The sequence below is a fragment of the Microchirus variegatus genome, assembly GCF_963457635.1.
Source record: "Microchirus variegatus genome assembly, chromosome: 9".
Classification (NCBI taxonomy): Eukaryota; Metazoa; Chordata; class Actinopteri; order Pleuronectiformes; family Soleidae; genus Microchirus; species Microchirus variegatus.
Genome location: NC_139810.1, coordinates 21,417,487 through 21,436,762, shown reverse-complemented (window position 1 = coordinate 21,436,762; position 19,276 = coordinate 21,417,487). Strand labels below are relative to the sequence as shown.

The following is a 19,276-nucleotide window of genomic DNA, read 5'->3' as shown; positions in this document are numbered from 1 at the left end:
GGGGGAGTTGGGGGTTGTTCAAGTATCAGAGGCCAAAACCCCCTGTCTGTTAGTGCCGAAGCCCATCTCACTTCTCCCTCTGTTTCCCTCCTCTGTGTATTCATTTTCACAGTGGGATCATTCCAAATGGCTCGATAGAGACAGACGGATTTGTTCAGCGGACGACGTGCACTGGAGAAATAAGGGAGATAAATTGGACAGGCCTGATAATGGACAGATATAAAGCCGCAGAGGAGAGAGTATGCAGACACAGCCCGGCTCAGAGAAAGATCTGTGAGAGTTCTGGCAAAAAGGACAGGTGATAAAAGCAGGGGGGGGTCAGGGGGGCCGGACAAGTCCCCAAAGAACCTGGTTACAGCCTGACTATACTTCATCCTGAGCTACACTCTCAATCCATGACAGCTGGAAATGTTGGAGGAGTATGTCGTCTGGGTATCCAGCTGAGAGAAAGATCCTGCAAATGAAGCTGAGCCAAAACACTTTTGGAAACGTTCTCACTAAAACCTGCCGGTGGATGGAACTGTCTTAAAATGTAGAGCATGGGCTGCTGTGTAATCTAAGATAAACCAGAACAACAACAACAACAGCAAACAAAAAGAAACCATCTAAATAAAGGACACACACCGAAAGGCCCATAGTTACCAGGAATGCATGTGAGACCTATCATTTCAATCTGTTCCTCTGTTGCCTTGTAACCTACAGCCATGATAAAAGATGAGGTCTGTCCCGTTGGCTATAATCATATTGGTTTTTATCCTCAGTTTGCCTGACTTCTAAGGAACACTTAGAAATGATCTGTAGCCTAATTGTCTGTGAAAGTTCTCAGTCAACCCAGGTGAAGTTAGTGCAGCAAAGTTTAAATTAGAGTCATGCATCTGCACACTGGCCCAACGAGACGTTATCAGTTATCTGATTTATCTTCCTTGTGAAAAGAGACTATCTGTATGTGGAGTGTTTGTGCAAGAGGAGGATGGATGGTCAGAGCAGGTTTGTTCCAAACAGTCTTCTATAAAGTACCTTAAAGGGATACTTGAGTAAAAGCACAAGTAATCTTACCAGAAAACGACGTTGGTCTAAGTATATGACATTTACTGCACTTAAGTATCAACAGTCATTTATTTTCTGATATAAAATGAAGTTAAGTTTTAGAAGTAAATGTATTTTTGAAAAAAGTGAGGAGTAAGGATTACGCAATGGTAGCTCAGTGGAAGAGCAAAAAAAACCTTCCAGTTGAAGGTTGTGGGATTCCTGGCCCTGCCCGTCTATAATGTGTCCTTGAGCAAGACGCTTAACCCCATGTTGAATGGCTGAATGGCAAATATATAGTGTAAAAAAACCATTATCAACTCTTCTTCTGATTTTGTTTGGTAGTGACAAGTAACAAAGATAGTTAGAGGAAATGTAGTGGAGTAAAAGTACATGTTGCTCAAAATATAAATAACAAAGTACAGATATGTGAATTTTGTACTGTAAGTACAGTATCAAAGTATTTGTACTGTGTCACATTACAACACTGGAACGTCCACAAATAAATTTTTGAATGAATGAATGAATGAATGAATGAGAATTAGAAAGTCTGAATTCATCGATCAAACCTGTGGTAATGTTGGCAGCTGAAATTGGACGCAGAGCATGTTTCATGCTTTGTTTTCCAACCAATAAACAGATGGAGGGGGAAAAACAAGTCAACTTAACATGGCTCAGCTCTCTAGACCAGGAAAATGACTTAGTCATAAATAACTGAATCACATGGGATGAAAACAGCAAGAGTGTGAATTGATTATTTCCACTCCTTTTCTTTCTTTCTTTCTTTCTTTTTTGTTTTGTTTTTATTTTTGCAACATTATTTTGAAAAATAGAGATTTTATTAAGACAGTATATCGGTCCCCACACGGACCAGTTGTCCTGACAAGGCCTGTGTTTATACATATATGTGTGTGTGTTTGAATGTGTACACTTAGAAACGGGTTTCTGCTTTATTAGGACCAGGTTTTGGTCTCCATCAGTGTTTATGCCAGACGAGGTTCGAAATACACACACTCACAGGCGCGCGCGCACACACACGCACACTCACTCGCTCATGCCCGCGCGCGCACACACACAGACACACACACCCCTTTAAACACGTCACTCGCCTGGCTGGTCTGAGTGTGAGTGAATATCTGGCGGTGTGGTGGTGGAGTGGTGTATGTGTGTGTGTGTGCGGTCGGACTGTGGTTGTGTTTCAGCCGTGCTAGTGTTGATAACGACAAAGTCAGGACGCGTTTCGTCGCAGAGAGATGGGAATTCTGAAGAAATGGCTTTGAAACAAACCGTTCTAACGCTGCTGGCCCTGGTCGCGCTATCCGCCGTCGGTCATGGTAAGTTTCACCCGAGAAAGCTCCACTCCTCTCCGGCGGCTTTTGTCTCGATGTGTGTTTTCCTGGACCGGGCATCGCCTGTTGTCGCTCATCGCCATGGCGCCCTGTGCTGTGCTGGGGGGGATTTGGCTAACCGTGTCTGTAGCTAGCGTCGACCTCAAAGTCACACTGTTCGCGTGTTGTTTGTTGTGATTTTTATTTGTCGTGTGGCAAAACGCGACGCGTTAATGGCTTGTTCCCGAAGTAGCAAGTAGCGAAACCACCACAACAACAACAACATGGTGGGACTGTGTGTTCGGAAGCTAACGTGTGCTAGCTCTCTGGGTAATGAAGTGTGTAAAGTTAAATATTGCACATTGTACTTGTTTTTTTTGTATATTTTTTTTTACAATAATGGTATAAAATCGTCGTATAATGGCGTGTTGACACATTAAAATGGTTGGCGTTAGACCACACGGTGCTCTCGATGTTTTTTAATTCACCTCTAGGTGGTTGTTGTGTTGTTTGTATTTACCAGACAGTGTTGTTTGATGTGTTTTGCTCATGTGTTGGTGCTAGCACTGTGCAGTGATAGCTGGCTGGTGAACTGTGTGCAGTGTGGTTAGTTACTGTCTGCACACAGGCTGTAAGCGCTGCTCTGCGCTGTGGAGAGAGCAGAAAGGAGTCTCTGAATGAAGGCCCAGTCGACTGTGTGCATAAAATGTGTTTTTTAAGAGTAAATACTGGCAGCTCCTCCATTGCTATCCATTTGTAAGGAGTGAAAAGACTCCTTAGCGGCCCCCAACAGAAATTGAATGCTGGCATAGGGCGACAACAGCCGTGCATTCAGCCATCCCAGACAGAAGTCAGAGTTGAAGTCTGGGTTCATTGTGATGGAAATGTGGCAAGTGGGGTCCCTTTGCGGCGCCAGTTATTGGGCTGATTCAATGTGAACCTCTTGCTGGAGCAGCTGATACCCAGCTCTACAACTCCTCAGTGTTTTCCCTGCTAATGCAGGGTCTGCTCACCTCCAACGCCCATTGTTTATATCAGGGTTTATTAGAACACAGAAGGACAAAATCTTACAGATGCAGAGGAAATCAATGTTGCAATGTTACAAAAACATGTTCCAAATACAAATACGTTTTCCTTATTCCAGTTCAGGTAATTCATTCATTCCATTATCAACGTATTGTGCTTTTTATCAAAGTGCATGGCAACTTTGTGCTTAAATGTATTGATATAGAGGAAATGAATGAACTAGCCATTACAAAATGTAATGTTAAAAGTATGTTGTAGTCACTCGTATGCATTTTGAGAGAGTTTCACAATTTTAAAGATTATCCCAATCAAAGAATTTCACCACACTCCACTTATTGTGAGTAATGTTTTGTATCATACTGCGTGATGAAATTATGTATTATCCCTCTGACCATGCGTTTTTACATTGGTCACAGAGGAAGCAGATAAACACTGTGTGGAATTTTAAGATTTAAAATGTGAAAACGATCCCAAAAATTGAAAAATCAACTGATTTTGAGTGATTTTTATTAAAATAATATATTGTCCCATCCCGACCTCATTTTGTGCCTTTTATGTTACAACACTTAACACAGGTCTTGTATTTTGTTCTTACTGTTCTGCCACCCGCAGATAAACTGTGTTATAAAGTGACACAACTCCGTTGTGATTGTCCGGATAAACACTTTGCCTTCATTGTCGTGTAAAGTGCATGTTGTGCTTTAAACCGTTGAGTCATCCTTTCAAGAATTGCACAAATGTGTCGTCCCTGCTTACTTTAGATAGGGGTGCAGTTTACCAGTCAATCATTTCATCCTGTGAGGCATGCAGGGAAAGTAATCACACCTGACTGGCTGGTTTGTTTGACTGGGTTATTCCAACATTAACAGTCATGTGTGAGGGGAGTGTGTGTGTGTGTGTTTGTGGCCTCATCAGACAGGGGTGATGATGGGTTTGTCCAGCTGGCGGGGTCTGTCACATAAGGGGCCCACAAGTCTGCCTGGAGGAATGGTTTCACACTTCATAATGGATTACACCATGCAGTGGCTGAAACCAGACAAACTTGAAAGTAGCTGTTTGAGAGCATATTCCAGGGTTGTGTGAGAATCCACAGGTTTATTGAATATACCATGTTGTGGACTTCAATTGTTTTAGAAGTCAGTGGGGTTGGAGGCATTAAAGCAGTTTGCTTGGTTGTATTGAACCCAGTAGCAATGTGATATGGGCACTGATAGCCACACTGCCGTGAGGTAGGGTGCGTCCTTCTCTTTCTTTTTTCTTCACACTCACTTCAGTCTCTGTTTATCTCACATAAAAGACCTGGTTCTTTATCAGTATTTGATCTGTACTTTGTTATCTCTGGTCCCACTTCTGCTTTCACTCACTCCACCGAATAAGTTTTTTGTGTTAGATAGTTTGTTTGTTTCTAGGTTAAAGCAGGACCTCTTGCGGATTCTTGAACTCTCAGTACTGTATGTTCACTTGTATCAGCCCTGCCACATATGAAAATGTCACCAGTCCTGCCAGTCTTGTCATACTTGGTTGTGCTTCTATGTTAATCAGACCAGTTACTGTAAAAGTCAACGTCCTGCCTCTGATACATATGCTGTTTTAATGTCAAAATTCAAAGGTTCTGGTGGAGGAAGTGTGGTCTAGTCAAATCACAACATGTATACACCTGCCCAATGGATCAGAGCCATGGGAATGTACGGGTAAGGTTGAAATTTATTAGGTTCAAAGGTGTATGTATATGGAGGTGGTATTTCCAGCGGACCTAAAGCACAGAGTTGTTTTGTTTTTTTCGTAAGTTCTAGCAGTTGTTGAGGCCTGTTCTCAATAGATGGATGTTTATGCAGCTGGATCCCTGCAGCCAAATCATGATCAAATGCAGTTGCGCCCACACCTTTTAATAAAATGTCAAATTACTTACTTGAACCTCCTCCTCAACAATTTGTGTTTGCAAACAGGTTCTATAATGTGGTACCAAGTCTGGCAGGGTCCGGTCTGAGGTGGTCTAGTTTTCCCTCCATAATGACCACGGTTGTTAATGACCTTTGTAAGCCCACAGGCACAGAGCCCCTAATTGCTGCAGCAGACAGTATAACCTCAGACTGACCCAGCTCCACTATTACTGATGTTGGACCACAAGGGATTATTTCTGCCACAGAGCCAGGCCACTTCTCCTTAATTCTACACACAGCTCTTTCTTTTTGTTGAAAGCATTTTTTTTAGCATATGTAACTGTATGTGCTGATTCTACAACAAAATCTTGCCATACCTTAATTGTTCTTGATGATAGAGTTGTTATTGTCATGGTGCACTCAGACAGACTGTAGCTATGCAGTTTCATGTCTATAGGACAAAATTTGACACCAGTCCCCCAGACATCTCTTTGTAGAGGGTTTTTTTTTGTCTGCTGTTGGAATGTAGACCTGCTCTCCTTATTTTCTGCTGGATTGTGTGTGTGCAGTCTGCTTGTCAAGTTTTCTCCAGTAGTTCCTGACAACAGTTTGCTTTGATTGATGTGGTTGGTAAGAATATTTGTGTTTGGGGAACGTAGTGCGTAAGTGTATCAAATAACCAGTTGTAGAAGTGCACACCGTCTATATCGTTTCTTCTCTCAGGCCTCTATGAGCCAAGTTGAATTTTCTTTCTGAAAAGTCTCTTTGAAAGTATTAAGTGGAATTTCTGTTTTGTTGTGACTATACCCTTTGTCATAGTCCCTTTGTATTTCCAATATCAACAGTGTTGAGGCTGGACTATTTTGATGAGGATGATAACCAGTTGTTTGGCGTCATCGTTATCTGCATATGCCCTTTATGCAAACATTTTTTGACACTCCTTTTTGCTTTAACCATTAAAGCCCACACAAAGAGCTATGCACCATCCAAGTCAAATGTTGTATTTCCTTGTTTATTTATTTCACTGCCAAAACATTGTTGTGGTTTGACAGTTGACCGTCAGAATAAAATGGAGGCAGCACTGTAATATAATAAATCTTTAGTCTGCTAATAGAGATAAAAGCCTTAAAGCTCAAGTCACATGGCCAATGCTTTGGCTCACAGTACTGCAACATACTAGGTCACTAAAGAGGCAGGCAGCATTGACTGGTACGGAAATTTGACCGCCAGCTTCAGCAGGAAGTCTGAAGTGAGCCTGTGCTTACGGTTGTGTGGTTTTGCACTAAGACGGTAGAGACGGAAACGACAAAGACAGACAGAGAGACATCGATTGGGCAATAATTCACTCATGATAATTATCCCAATATGATTTTCTTTAATTGCATTATAACAGAAATCCACCACATGCATTGTATAAACCGAGTTTTAACACATCATTAATTGTGTGTTTTCTACCCATAAGGAAGGTCAAACTTGGGAGCAAAATTCAATCTTTATTTTTATATGACATTTATCACAGCAATTACTGATATCGGCTGACTTGGAACAGTTTTTTATCATAATAACCTTATTGGCCATATCACCCAATATTAAGAAGAAACCAGACAGACACAGGATGTGATGTAGCCTAGAGGGAGGTGGTTGGTAGAGATAGTCGAAGCAGCCTGAGCCCCAGAGACCTCACTTAAGAATCAGATCAGTAATCTGACCCTCAGATGCAGACAAAGGTAATGACTTTCCTCCTTCCCCTAGCATTGATTAGGACACAGTAGTGGCGTGTGCGTGTGTGCTCGCCTGTATGTGTATGTTGCACTCACACTGTCTGCTGGCGTCTGCTTGTCTTGATCAGCTCCCAGTCTGGTATCTGTATGGATCTAATTTCAGCTAGTGCATTTTGGTAATGGTGCTCTGATCCCAGACCCGCACACATGCATGCACGCAACGACTCTCTCCGTCTGTGTCACGTAGCCCCCAGGAAACTCCTGGGTTAATGTTAACCCACTGCCCTCTGCTGCGCAGTCTATTGTGTTTTCCCCAGACTTACCATGCTATAATGCTAAACTCTGTTTTGACAAGGTTGTTCTGCACAAGTAAGTCTGAACAACACGGACACTTCTGCACTAAACACTGTCATCATGGTTAAAGTGTGAAGCTGTTTGGAATGGGACTATGCTGCGGTTTTTCGTTGGGTCCAAGTTAAGACGATGCCGGTTATGACAACAATGTTTTATTAATCCTCTCCTCACCATGTCTGCTATTTCCTGTCTCAACACGAACGGAATGATAGGAACTTCACACACTAGCTCCAAGGAGTAACTTTTTTCATGGTGTTCTCCCCTTTTTCCTTCACTGATCCCTTTTCCTGTTATTTACCCCTTTCCACAAGTCAAAGTCTAGACTGGGTTTTAATGATGGTCGCAGCTGGCCACTTGGGCAGACCTCACTCACAGCTGGGGGGCTCTGCAAGTCCCATTCGTTACCCCCACTGCCCCCTCCTCTATGTATTGTCCTGTGCAATTTGGGACCGGCCCCCTTCCTGTCTGGTCCAGCACAGCCCCCATACATTGGGGTTGTTACTGTTCACCTCGGTCTAGTCTGTCCCTTGCGTACCACCCATCCCCCCTCACAGCTCCATGCAGGAGTGTGCTCCCCCACTCAACTCTACTCTTTGTTCATGCAGGGCCAGTCCAATCCCTCCTCATGTCGTCTTAATCTCTACACAAAGGACCAGTGTAAAGACCACCAATTATGTGGATACAAGAGCAGAGTTCACTCAAAAACCACATACACTGAGCCTCCACTCGGATCCATGTGTAGTTAGGCTTGATATTATTCCTACTCTTGCTTTTTAACACTTCTGCTCTAAATGTAGTGATATTCAGAGCAAACACCGTTTTGGTAAAGTGGGTCAGGAGTACTTGCACTGACATTATCTGTCTGATTTAATGGCCGAACACACGGTGTGAACGAAGACGTTTCTTTAAACAAACTAAAACCGTAGTTGGTACCTCCTTATTTTTTGAAGTCATGGGTTCACACTGTCAGTGTGGTCAAATTTGTGACCTCAGTTGGTTTGTAAGATGGTGTTGGATTTGCCTCAATATAATGAATTTCTTGAATTTGTTATCAAAAAATGGAATACCTCATTCTGTTGTACATTTTTTCCAACTTGTTACCCATAGTCTCCTTGTTTGCACGGAGGAAACTTCTCCTATAATTACAGTTTTCTAAGACCCATACCTCGGGCAATAATACATTATGGAATACATATATTACACCAATCTCCGATGCAATGACTGGAACTGATTTTTACTACTACTACAACTCCCAACCATTGAGTTTTGAACAGAGCGGTGTATTTGTAAGCTTCAGTTTAAAGAAGTCTGGGAAAAAGGGTCTCAAAACTTAGTGCCTGACCCATCTAGGATGAGAAATTCCTCTCGAAATAAAGTTTATAGAATTTGAGCATCTTTGAGTTCAGTGATTTGTGTTGTAGCTCATTGGAGCTGGTCAGCTGGTCCCACATTTAATGTGTTGCACACATTGGTAATTCCCTTTGTTCACTTTAATTCCCCCCGAGACCTTTCTTCAAATGCCTGTAGGGAATTTCAAACTTGCCAGCATGTTCAGATGCTTTTGTACCTCTGGAGTTGAGTAATACGTGCGGTGGCTCTGTTCATATCCGGCATTAACATGTGTCTTGGCTGATCCAATCAGACACGGCTACTTCATTTCACAACTGGCATTAGAAACTGTCCAGATGCATTTTAAGTGACTGACAGATCATTTCCACCCATATGCAAAGAATTAGAATTAGAATTGAACAGGTGGTGCTTCAATGTGTCCACGGACACAACTCAATTGACTGTGCCAAAACAATGTGGCCACATCCAAATCAGACTTTAAATGAGTCCTCTGTGTATTCACACCTGGAGCTCTCACATCTGTAAAGGCTCAGAATGAACAGGCCAAGGCCAGTATAACCTTGCGACACGCATGCTTTACAAAGAAAGCTTTCCTCCAACTCCACAGTGATCTCTTGCACAAAATGGCTAGTTTGGTGCCATTCATCATGTCTGCTGTTTCATCGTGGGCAAGAAGAAAACTGGAAATGACTTGCGGTTCAGTGTTTTTTCAATATTTACGTGTCATTGGCTAGATCAAACTGTCTCAGAAGACTTGCCATAAACCAAACTCTTGGTAGACCACAAACCATCTATGGTGGACCCAAAAAAGGCAGCCATGTTCGGTCTCCTCCTTCCTCGGCTTCTGTCTGTATGTCTGTGTACCATCTGTCTAACCACACACACACACGATGGATGCGCTTGTTCATTTCTTGCTTTTCCTACCAGATCACTGGGGGAATATTGGTACATTAAGATGTTTTTTTGTTATTATTACTAATTTAGATTATGGTACAATATATCTGGTTTTATTTAGATCTATATATTTGCTAAAGATGTATCTACTAAAATGAGAACCATCAGACCTACAAATGAGCAGCATGATTCCAGTTATTTGAATATGTTCTATGTTCAGTATTGTCCTGCTTTTTTAACGTTCTGCAGTTGCTGACAGTTTTGTTTTAATATGGCTAAAACATTTGCTCCATTAGTGCTGTAGGTTGGTGTGATGTTGCACAGGGCTTGTTTTTCTCTCTTTTTTTATCAGGCCCAGCCTGCTTCACCTCTGTAATCTGCAGGAAATTCCATCTGCATGCGAACTTCACTGAATTTAGAATCTCTGCCAAGAGTTCCTGCCACTTTCCCGCTCACCTCCTGGAAAGCAACACACACACGCACGCAAGCAAACACCAAACAGATGAGAAATATTACTGAAACACTGCTTCAAGTGTTCCACATTTCCAGTTACCAATCATTGAACAAGCATAGACACATCAGCATAGACACTACATACAAAATATGCTGCCACACAGATTGCAACCTCCCAGAGTTCCTTTGAATGGAAACCACTCCTATTACACCAGAGTTTGTGGTTTTGTCCACTTGGATGTTACATGCTGATGGTGCAACCAATGTATTAGTCATTTACACATTTTTTTTAAATAACTGAACCATACTGTGAATGACGGCTTTGTCGTGTGACAGCTTTGCTTGTTCAACAATGTGTTAAAATCACTGTCTTGACAGAGACAGAGGCACAAAATCAAGATCTGCGAGCTTCTGGTCAAGAAAACCCTCAGGATAAGATACAGAGGATTAGTGGGAATTTACTCTTAACACCTTTTCTTTCCTTTGGGGCAGACATCGTCAGTGGTTCATTCACATCTGAGCCTCTTCTTCTGTTGGAGAACGAGGATTGGAATTCCTGTTTTTTGTGTCTCCTCTTGTCATCTTTGGTACAATGGTCTTGTCTTCACTAAGTCCACAGCGATTAGTCTTGAGTGGTCCGGCCTTTGTTTTGACCCGAGATCAGCTTTTGGCACGTCACACCTCACTCACGGTCCTGTCAGTCAGACAATTTTTCATTTATCACCAACTGGCGTTCAGTTGAGCTTAGCTGCTTCCCTGTGCCTCTTTCCCATGTGAAAACCAGTCCTATAATATTCTAACCTTGGCCATTCCTGCTTTTCAATGTTTAGTAGTAGAAAACCTTGGAGGAGGCCTTTTGTGCTGACCTTACCCTAAATGAGAAGCACGCGTGCTCTGACTGAAAATCACATTTCGCTCCCTAATCAGTTTGCAGTTTCTTAACACTCTGGGTTTACCAAACGTTGTCTGCTTTTGTTTTAGATGCGACATATTTGTGCGGACGTTCTGGCACTGACCTAATTTGAGTGTGCAGGCGGACCGTCGTCATTTTATTACAGCAGTGGCAGGAGTTCCATTCCGTCAGCTTTAATAGGTCCCCAAGCAGGAGTGTGCTGTGTTTAATAAAACTCCTGTCTCATTAGCTTTAACAGTGGCAGCTCTCTGTGCTGGTGTGAAAAAAAGACGGGAACGAGGCATGGAGCAGAATGCTGCATTAGGGATTTGGCAGGAGCCTTCTCTCCTTGTTGGATTTCACTTTGTCTGTCCCACTGGGCAGGTTCATCTCCACCCCGTGTTTGGGTTCATCTGCAGTGAAGGATCTGGTTTCAGGGCCATCAAGGCTGTCTGTCTGCTGCTGCTGAACATGCTCTGTGTCTGCATGAGACAAAATGCCTACAGCTGAATGGGACACTACACTCTTTATTACACCCTAGTTTAAACCTGTGTGGTTAGTTTGCCCTCTGCTGGACAGAAGGAAAAATTGACATAGATAAAAAAAAAAAAAAAATTATTTACTCATCTGTTTCCTGTTGTTTCTTGCAGCTCTGCGTTGTAACTGCACAAACTGTGAGAAGACTGGTTATGAGTGCGAGACAGATGGCGCCTGCATGGCCTCAACATACTACAACCAGGGGAAGCAGCAACATGTACGCATCTGTATCACCCGGGACAACCTGGTCCCACCTGGACAGCCTTTCTACTGTCTGAGTGCTGAAGGACTGCTCAACACGCATTGCTGCTATGTAGATTACTGCAACAGTATTGATCTGAAAGTCCCAGGTGAGGCTTCATCACTGTCATCCGACTACCTTCGGTTTATCAGACAGTTGAACTTTAATTTTGATCATATCTGAATGTCTTTGTATTGTTTGCCTTCTTTCCTAGTTCCAACCAAGGCAGGGAGTGACTGGGCAGGCCAAGGGAGTGCGTGGGGGCCAGTGGAGCTGGTGGCGGTCATCGCAGGCCCAGTGTTTCTCTTATGTGTGCTTTTGATGGTTGGCGTGTTCCTCTTCCAGTATCACCAGAGGGCCTACAGCCACAGGCAGAGGCTGGAGGTCGAGGACCCCTCCTGTGACCATCTGTACTTGGCCAAGGACAAAACCCTGCAAGACCTCATCTATGACATGTCCACCTCTGGATCTGGCTCAGGTCAGTTCCTGTTGACTACTGAATGTAAAAGTATTTGTGTTTTTTTATATATATATATATATATAAATTGCACTGTCTTGTCAGCAAAAGCAGTAAGTGAAACACTCTTCCATAAGTCGTTCTATAAATACACAACTGAGCAATTAACTCTGCTGCAATACCAGTGAAATAATCCTGACCTAGAATCTGCTCAGGGTGTTTCCACCACCACTCATCTATAAAACAAGCCTATGTGGAACAGTATCTAAAGTACATCTCTCTTTCTCTCTACTGCCTCTTGCAGGATTGCCACTGTTTGTGCAGCGGACGGTGGCCAGGACTATTGTGCTGCAGGAGATAATAGGAAAGGGTCGGTTTGGTGAAGTGTGGAGAGGGAAGTGGCGAGGAGGAGACGTGGCGGTGAAAATCTTCTCGTCCAGAGAGGAGCGCTCCTGGTTCAGAGAGGCAGAGATCTACCAGACGATCATGCTACGACATGAAAACATCCTCGGATTCATTGCTGCAGATAATAAAGGTAAGAACCTCAACATTTTTGGCATTGAAAGAAAAATAAAAGGCCACAGGGTTGGTACGGCTTGAAGTCCTTGACAACAGTTGAACTTTAATGTTGTGTTTTCAAGGATTGAAGTGATTGAATTTACAGACAGGTGGCATATTTTGAAATATAACACATGCATTTGCCTTTCTTGTGCCTGCTATTATAAAACAAATTTTCCCTTATTACAAGGCTATTTCTTGGTATGAATTTAGTTGAAATGAATAAACCTAAACCTGCATGTTTTCTGACTCATTTTGCTGTCGTTTCTCTGTCAGATAACGGCACATGGACTCAGCTGTGGCTCGTGTCGGACTATCACGAGCACGGCTCTCTTTTCGATTACCTGAACCGCTACTCTGTCACCATCGAGGGCATGATCAAACTTGCACTGTCAGCAGCCAGCGGCCTGGCTCACCTGCACATGGAGATCCTCGGCACTCAGGGTGAGACCAAGTTGACATGTTAAAGGACGGTGTGCCCACTTACACTGGCATGTGCTGATTCTGCTGAGCTCTTGAGGCTGAGGTGTAATCATGTGCTGTCTGTCCTCCTGCAGGTAAGCCTGGTATCGCTCACCGTGACCTCAAGTCTAAAAATATCCTGGTTAAGAAGAACAACGTGTGTGCCATAGCTGACCTCGGCCTGGCCGTCCGCCACGAGTCCATCACAGACACAATCGATATAGCACCGAACCAGCGTGTGGGCACTAAGAGGTAAATGTTTCCATAACCCATTTATACATTAGCACACAAATGTAGTTGCGTGATTCAATTTGTTTACACTACCGTGGTGGCAGGAAAAAGGAACCACACTGTTGCCTCTCTCAAGCTGTTGGAATTGACTGAACACTTTAAATCCACTTAAAGCTTGACAGACTGATTATATCTGACCCTTAGAATGCTGATGTGGCGTAAAAGTCCAGACCTGCAGTATCTTGACATCTTCAACTCCCTGATAATACTTTCCTTATCACAAGAAACAACATATTAAAGTTGGCATTGGGTTTTGTACCAGATATAAAGTGATCACTACACAAGCAGAATCCTTGGCTGGTGCATTCCCATATACAAGTCCTCTACTCTCACTTTGAATGCAGTAAAATGCTCTCCATTTATCTTATCGCTGACTGTCTTTGTATCCCAGGGCTCAACAGTTATCCACCATCTTATAATACACCTGCCGTCTTGAATGCAGCCAGTAAAGAGACGAGTTGCCTTGGTCCTCAAGGACCCACTTGCTCTGCATGTTTTAGATGTCGTCCCTGCTCTAACACACCTGGGTCAGATGGTCAGCTCGTCATCCAGCTCTGCAAAAGCCTTATAACGAGCCATTCATTCATTTGAGAAGGTGTGTTGGAGTGGAAAACTTCTAAAACATGCAGGGCAAGTGGGTCCTTGAGGACCAGGATTGAGAAACACTGCTCCATATAATTCTGTCCTTGATACCTTTGTATTGTCATGTTTCAGAACTACAATGATCGTGGTTTGTAGTTTGTCCTACATGCAGCACCAACCTGCTGCTGTAAAACTTTAATGAGGACAGTTTCTCAGACTGAAAACAAAAACAAATGCATTATTTACTTCTGTTTACGTCTGGAAACTTTTATTTAAACTTTAGCGCCAAGCTGCTGTCGGGTCGAGTGCTAGAAAATGGAGAAGAAAAAAATAATTTCAGTATGACCTAAAACTGAGATAAGTGATGGGACAATATACTATATTATAACTTATCAGGATTAAAAGCGCTTACAAGAGATGAATTGTGGTGAATCTTTATTAGTGTGTTAATCGTGAATGAAGAAAAACATAAATATTTCACACAAGTGACGTGAAAATCCTGTCTAACTCACCAGCATACAGTCAACTCTTTGTTAATGTGCCTATGGGGAGCTGCATCTGTCCTCATGACTTATTATTAAATTATTTTTCACCAAAAAAAAAGTGTCCTATCTGTGATGTCTCTGACTTCCATAAGTGCAGAGAGAAGGTTGCACCTGTTAAAGAATCGTGACGTAAACCTTTTTAGAATAACTAAGTATGACCACTGAGTCACTGGTTTCTATCTCTAACTCTTTGCGTCCGCTTCAGGTATATGGCTCCAGAGGTTCTGGACGAAACCATCAACATGAAACACTTTGATTCCTTCAAGTGTGCTGACATTTACGCGCTGGGCCTGGTCTACTGGGAAATTGCGCGCCGCTGCAATGCTGGAGGTAAGACCACCGTTCAAGAAAGCCAACCAACAGAGGCAAATGCAAATGTGTGAATGTGTGAATGTGTCGGTCAGAATAAACGGAAGCATGAAAGCACGGACTGAGAAGGTTTCTCCATATGCAGGTATTCACGAGGAGTACCAGCTGCCCTACTACGACCTTGTCCCATCAGATCCCTCCATAGAGGAGATGAGGAAGGTGGTGTGTGACCAGAAACTGAGGCCCAACGTGCCCAACTGGTGGCAGAGCTACGAGGTATTTCACACTCTGTATACATGAAAAACTAACATCTGCACATGGGAGGGAGGGGGGGGGGTTCTAAACATAGGTGAACTGGCTGTATATGAAGGCAGGCGTGTCAGGAAACGAACAGCGTAACAGAAGTGTGCATTCACACGCGTTTTCCTATAACAGCTTTATACGTCTGTTGATTACAAACAACACAAATATTCACTGAGATATATTTAAATCCACATGTTAATTTTTATACCACAACTTATACTAGTTGTGTTCTCTCAAGTAATGACTTTGGCTTGACTAGAGATGACTTTTTACATGACAGAAATTTCAAGTAACTTGAATAAATAATAAAGTTATAAATAAAATAACTGTCCATCAGTTAAAGGTGCATTATGTAATAAATCTAAAGCAACTGGCCATAAAAACCTCCTAATATGTCACAGAGACTCAGGAATAATATTCATATAACAAACTGAACTCGCCAACAACAACAGTACAGACAAAATATTTGCATTAAAAAAAAATATTTTGCAGACTGCAAATGATGTTTATGTTTTGAAATCATGTTTTGGCATGTGGAGCCATTTACGGTCGTCTACCAATCATTGCAGTCAGTAGAGTCTCAGCTGCCGAGCAACCACGTGTTGCCAGTTACGTCAGAACACGAAACCTAAAAGACCTCGGTATTTTTAATTTGAATGTCGTAACCGTTTTTGGCCACATTCTTACATATGGCACCTTTAAGGGTTAGGTAAGGAATCGGAATATTCCATGTGAAGAAAATTGGGGTTTTCTCACCATTAATGTGCTATAAAAGCTCAAATTGTTAATCTTCTCACACATAGTACGTTGGCACTGAAGTTTATTTGCGGTTGTCTCCTTTAACTTTGTTTTTCAGAATGACAGCATATTTATTTAATGATGCATTGTCATCATATACAGAGCTTCACCAATGTATTAGACCTGTTTTAAAACTAAAAATGTTCTTATTTGTTTGTCAAATAACAAAAACTGAAAATAAATCAAGCATAACGTTCAACCACGAACACCAATGTCTCTGTTCATCTTAATTAAGAAATAATAATGTGCTTTTTCAGTTTCTTGATGTAAAACTGTCAATTTTTTAAATGAATGGATAACAAAAAAGAGTATTTTAAAGTAGGTTAAAGAGCTTCTACATACTGATAGTTAGCAGTGCTGTTGATTTAGAGCAGCTGTGGCTTTAACATTACAGTAGGTGGTGGTCTCATAATGTCCATCACTGTTAGTCGCCACACAGGTTGAAGACTAACTCGCATCTCTGTCCTTTCTCGTGCAGTCGCTGCGTGTGATGGGGAAGATCATGAGGGAGTGCTGGTACGCCAACGGAGCGGCCAGGCTCACCGCCCTGCGCATCAAAAAGACTCTGTCTCAGCTCAGCGTGGAGGAGGACGTCAAAATGTGAGCGCCAGGTGACCGGTGGAGGTGGAGGAGGGAGACGACGCTCTGGAGACGACGCTCTGGAGACGACGCTCTGGAGACGGCGCTCTGGAGACGGCGCTCTGGAGACGCACAGCCAGACCCCAAACACTCCTATAGGAAACGAACACTAAAGACGGACTGCAAAGACAAAACCCTGCCAGTTTTAAAGCCACACTCCCAAGTTGTGACAAGGCCTACCTCACCTTTTTAGCCAAAACTACTGAGAATCCCCTGCCCCCACCCACCCCCAGAACATTTACCCCTCCTGCCTTTCGACCCTTGTGTTTCCTTCCCGTGCCCTTTGACCCCATCCCTTCCCTCCCTTCCTTCTCCATGGGCCACAACACCACAGCACTACCACTGTTAATATCATCTCACTTGACCTTTTGTGTTTTCCATTAACCATGGCAGGAATTATTTCTATTGTACAGTGATGGGATTGATTTTTTTTCTCTTCTTCTTTTTTTGTTTTTACCTCTCTGAAACTTTCCCATGACATGGACTAACCTTGTCCTGAAGAGTCGAGCATGTTGCAGGTTTTTAAGTTTTTTTTTTTTTTTTTAAATAACGCACGTGTTCTGTTGAGTGTGTGTTAGGGGACTCGTTGTTTCTGTGGCTACATCCACACTACTGCATTTATGTCAAACGCCACACACACACACAAAAGACAATAATTACACTCTCATAACAGAAATCCTCATGGTTTTTTTACTCTAAGCAAACAACTGCAGAGAAATTCTGCTTCCTGTTTACACCTGAATGGTCAGATTCTCTGGTGTGTTGCAGATTATGGGTTGCAGATTATTTCTGATATGGTGCTTCAGTGTCTGCTTTGGACACAGATTAAGTATTCATAGTGTGGATGTAGCCTAAGACACTCGTACGTGCTCTTATATCAACCGCAGTTTTAGCCGAGCGCGGCACGAGCGGCTACGTCGGGGGGGGAAAGCAGACCCCACAGACGGAAATGTAACTGGAGCTTCCTCATCACGTGACGTGTGAGACCTCGCCTCGTCAGGGACGTTGGTCCCGTCCTGGTGTTTGAAATGTGGCAGGGAATAATAATAATGTTTGGGATGTTTGTTTTTATTATTTATTTGTTGATTTTATATTTTTTATTTCATAATGATGAACACTGTGAGATGAGATGTGTATGTGTGTGTAGGGGGGTAATGTAACGTTCACCGTTGTTATTCTTCTTCTTCAGCGGACGTTGGGGTGGACGTAGCCATAACCCCGCGGGTGAACGCTAATGACATCATGAAAACTGAGCAAATAAGAAGCGTATGAAAAAGGCAATGACTTTAGTTTAGTTGTTTTTCGGATATATTTTGTGTTTTATGTAAAGATATCATGAGTGTGTTTTTTTTCCTTTTTGACATTAGACACTACTGATGGGTACATATGATTTGTATATATATAAAAAAAACATGCATTTGTTCCTTTTATACCACAAGCACCAGTGTGATATGTTGTTGTTTTTTTGCTTGAATGGTACTTTCAGAAGTCTTTACTGTGATCTGTCTGCATGGTTTCCAACTGTGCCAGGAAATAGTCTGTGTCACCTGCTGGAATTTGTTTTTCACTTGCTCCCCCTCATGGCAGTTTGGTGGTACTACTGATCCCAGTTCATTTTGTTTTTTTTGAGTTCTTGTCGGAGCTCAGTAATGCATCTCCTTCTCATTTACACTGGAATATCAAGGAGCGGATTCTTTTTTATTCTGGCGTTTTGACGACTGTTGACACATACAGTATGAAGTAGTCGAGACGTTTTACTTAAAGGACTTGACACGCTGTAAAGTAAAAGTGCATGTTTTTCCTTCTACTTTGTTGCCTGCAGCTGTGAGTAGTAGTGGCCACAACCCCACACACACTGAGTATTAACACTGACATTCTGTCACCATTGGGCTGTGCACTGTTACGTCCTCATGGACTTCAGTTAATGTTGGTTTAATCCATCACTTGACCTAAAATCCATGTCCTGTGAGTAACCATTTTGCATGCTGTCTCAAACACTGGGTCCTCAACTCTGAGGTAAATTAACTTCCCCTCCTCCTACCTGTTTTTTTTTTTTAATTTTGTTCAGGTTGTTGCCTGTGTAGCCCAGACATGTTGCTGCTATTGTAAACATGGGTAGATGTTCAGCAGAGGAGGAGGAGATGTGAGACAGACAGACTGCTGTCAGTTGAAGCGAAATTGTCAAAAAAAAAAAAAAAACACCCTGTCCATGTTTGGTTTGTTGCCATGGGTATGTGACCATCAGACATCCTGTTCATTGTATGTAATACTTCAAGGTTTTCAGAAATCATGTTGTTCAAAATCTTTTCAGAATTAGTTGGAAAAAAATGTATATAGATGATAAAACAATAAATTCCTCTTTTTCTTACCTGGGACATTCAAGATGTGATCTTTCGTGTTCATGCTGAAGATGTACAGCGCTGAGTCAAATAAGTGAGAGCGGAGGCCCCCTGGTGGTGTTGTGAAGCTACTGCAGTTAGGTGGTGAACGTGAAAGGAAAAGGTTTTCAATTTCCGTTTTGACATTAGGCTCCAATTGACCAGTGTTGTAATGTAACTGGATTTAAATACAAAATCCTTGTACCTTTACTCTACTACATTACTCTTTACTACCAAGCAAAATCAGAAGAA

General features: G+C 42.5%; 1 protein-coding gene across 1 annotated transcript; it reads left to right on the top strand.

The window, feature by feature from the left end:
* Positions 1–2,234: 2,234 nt before the first annotated feature.
* Positions 2,235–18,894, top strand: acvr1ba (activin A receptor type 1Ba). Its single transcript, XM_083895762.1, has 9 exons — positions 2,235–2,360; positions 11,575–11,811; positions 11,917–12,180; positions 12,464–12,694; positions 12,994–13,161; positions 13,275–13,431; positions 14,803–14,927; positions 15,052–15,182; positions 16,486–18,894. Exons 1-9 carry the CDS (start codon positions 2,297–2,299, stop codon positions 16,609–16,611), a joined length of 1,503 nt encoding a protein of 500 aa, XP_083751888.1. The 5' UTR covers positions 2,235–2,296; the 3' UTR covers positions 16,612–18,894.
* The last annotated feature ends 382 nt before the right edge of the window (positions 18,895–19,276 follow it).

Bases quoted from the DNA above. Each gene is read 5' to 3' on its own strand.
- acvr1ba (XM_083895762.1), top strand. From the start codon at position 2,297: ATGGCTTTGAAACAAACCGTTCTAACGCTGCTGGCCCTGGTCGCGCTA. The intron at 13,162-13,274 runs GTGAGACCAAGT...GTCCTCCTGCAG, and splicing joins GGAGATCCTCGGCACTCAGG to GTAAGCCTGGTATCGCTCAC. The intron at 13,432-14,802 runs GTAAATGTTTCC...CGTCCGCTTCAG, and splicing joins CAGCGTGTGGGCACTAAGAG to GTATATGGCTCCAGAGGTTC.